Source organism: Nicotiana tomentosiformis, chromosome 5 (genome assembly GCF_000390325.3).
Source record: "Nicotiana tomentosiformis chromosome 5, ASM39032v3, whole genome shotgun sequence".
Lineage (NCBI taxonomy): Eukaryota > Viridiplantae > Streptophyta > Magnoliopsida > Solanales > Solanaceae > Nicotiana > Nicotiana tomentosiformis.
In genome coordinates, this window is record NC_090816.1 from 106,526,861 (window position 1) to 106,529,305 (window position 2,445).

At 39.6% G+C, this 2,445-nt stretch overlaps 1 protein-coding gene across 1 annotated transcript; it reads right to left on the reverse strand.

The window, feature by feature from the left end:
• Positions 1-610: 610 nt before the first annotated feature.
• LOC138892948 (uncharacterized) lies at positions 611-2,118 on the reverse strand. The gene is made up of 2 exons (XM_070176709.1): positions 1,721-2,118; positions 611-830 (listed from the first exon to the last, which is right to left on the reverse strand). Exons 1-2 carry the CDS (start codon positions 2,116-2,118, stop codon positions 611-613), a joined length of 618 nt encoding a protein of 205 aa, XP_070032810.1.
• Positions 2,119-2,445: the final 327 nt, after the last annotated feature.

The window sequence follows — 2,445 nt, forward strand, 5'->3', positions numbered from 1 at the left end:
ACGCTACTATCCTGAAGTCGAAGTCTAGAAATGCTAGGAGACGAACTCCGTGGAGAGGGAGACGGGGTTGCTGATGAAGATAGTTGCGATCCACACCCTTGTTGCGATCTAGACCCCTGATGCGATCCAGACCCCTACATCGATCCGGCTAGCTGAAATCTAGATGGATGTGATCCAGCTGGTGATGAAGCAAATGGAGAAGATGACGGACGTATCACCACATGGCCCTGTGACTGATGACTCGATGGACCAATGTAACTATATACAGGATCATGTGTAGGAAGCGGGGTATAGGCATGTGGTGGAGAATGGTAAGAATATTGTAGGGAGGGCGAATGGTAGGTAGTCTGATGAGTAGATGGATATGGTGGAAAAGATGTGTGCCTAGAAGATTACTGTCGGCCATCAGCAGCGGAGGGATGCAAGTGTGGAGTGGAAGGAAGCGAGGGTGTAGCACCGTCATCATGATAAATAGGCCATTTATACTTCCTAGACCTACCTCGACCCCTACCGGTCATTTGCATAAATTAAAGAAAATGTTAGAATTGAGAATATAAATCTATATAAGTTGAGAGCACTTGAAAAAACTAACATGCTATTCATCTTTGAATTATCCTTCCTCGTCCGAAAATTCTTCCTCTTCACTTATTTCATTTTCATTAGGTGATTCTTCATCCTCATTTTCTATGATTGTTATTTTCTCCATATCAACTTCTTCTAAAAGGCGTTGAGGATGCTCCAAGTCATTTTCTAACTGATCATCCACCTTTTGGTTAACACATGAGGTATTGTTTTGGTAAGCAACATCTAGCACATTCTCAACTTCCACCCTACCAACAGGCTTAGTTTTGATTACAACCAACCAATCAGCCTTATCCCTCCGCAATGGATATTGAGCATAATACACTTGCCTAACTTTTTCTACAATTATAAAGGATCATAGCGATCATACTCCCTCTTTTTATTAACCTCAATTATGTTGTATTACGAATGTACATTTGTACCTCTTCTAGGTGTTGGGTCAAACCACTTGCATCGAAAAAGTATGATCTTCTTATTTGGCCAACCTCAATATGATAATTCTAGAATCTCTTTGACCACACCATAATAATCATTTTCCCCATCCTGGTTGCCTTCACCACCTTTGACACACACCCCACTCTTATTGTTTTTTTTTTATAGTTGGAGCATTCCTCGGTGTGAAATTTGTAACCATTCACAAAATACTTAGACGTAATTGTAACCGTAGGTGCAGGTCCCCAAGCTATATCTTTCAAAAATTGATTAACACCGTTGTTTGGATTATTGACCTACATGTAGTGTTAAATAAATCACAAGTGAGCAAGTATATTCACAAGTGACCAAGTATGTATATTCGCATGTGAGAAAGTATGTAAGATGCACTTACACACTCTTTAAACCATGCCTCAAATGTAGAATATACAGCATCATGGCCAATTGACTCATGAAGTCACTGAGTGACACATTGAAAATTTTGTTAGTTGCATCAACCAAATTAAATAGTAGTCCATGTAAATTAATCTTATGTCAACACTTACTTAAGAAAGGGTTGAACTTCTGGACAATTTAGCAACACATGATTTGAAGCCGATTTATAATCCATACTACTTAGGCCCCTTTTTGTTCGATCTTTAGAACCTCGGCCTGGTTGATTGAATATGGACATTGGTGGATATAATGGATCAATCTCAATCACTACATTGTGCCGATTGGGCTTATTTCTAGCACATGGCATATGACTGTCGAAGTAGTAAGAACAAAAATGGGTTTCCAGATATTTTCAGGCACACCACAAAATGCAATAGGGATTAAGGTTTCCATAAAGATATGATAGTCATGACTTTTCATATGAGTTAGCTTTCCTTCAACCATATCAGCAAGTTTTCCCATGTTTGAAGCATAGCCCTCGGGCATCTTTAGGTTTGCAATGCACTCACAAATCTGTCGTCTTTGTTCCAAAGTGAATGTGTAGCTGGCCTCGGGCTTGAACACCTTGCCATTGTTCGCAGACTGCAAATGTAATTCAGGTTGCCTGCAATATTCTTGTAATTCCAATCTAGCCTTCGGGTTATCTTTTGTCTTATTCTTATCATCCATCATTGTGTTGAACAAATTGTCAAAATATCTCTTCTCAATATGCATGACATCAAGATTGTGTCGGAGAAGATTATCCTTCCAATATGGCAACTCCCAAAATATGCTCTGTTTTGTCTAGTTATGAGTAACACCATATCTAGCAAATCTAGAAGGTGGGGCCTCGGTAACTTTAGTAAATTTCTGAACCCTCTCCCAAATTTCCTCACCGGACAAAATTGGAGGTGGCAAATCACGTTCAATTGTATTCTTTTTGAATGCGTTCTCCATCCTTCTTAACTTTAATGTGTAGCTGACCTTGGGCTTGAACACCTTACCATTGTTCGCAGA

What these genes read in the sequence shown, in the direction of transcription:
- LOC138892948 (XM_070176709.1), bottom strand. Translation starts at nt 2,118, where the DNA reads ATGGATGATAAGAATAAGACAAAAGATAACCCGAAGGCTAGATTGGAA. An exon ending in ATAAGCCCAATCGGCACAAT is followed by an intron (nt 831 to 1,720) that starts GTAGTGATTGAG and finishes GCCTGTTGGTAG; the next exon opens with GGTGGAAGTTGAGAATGTGC.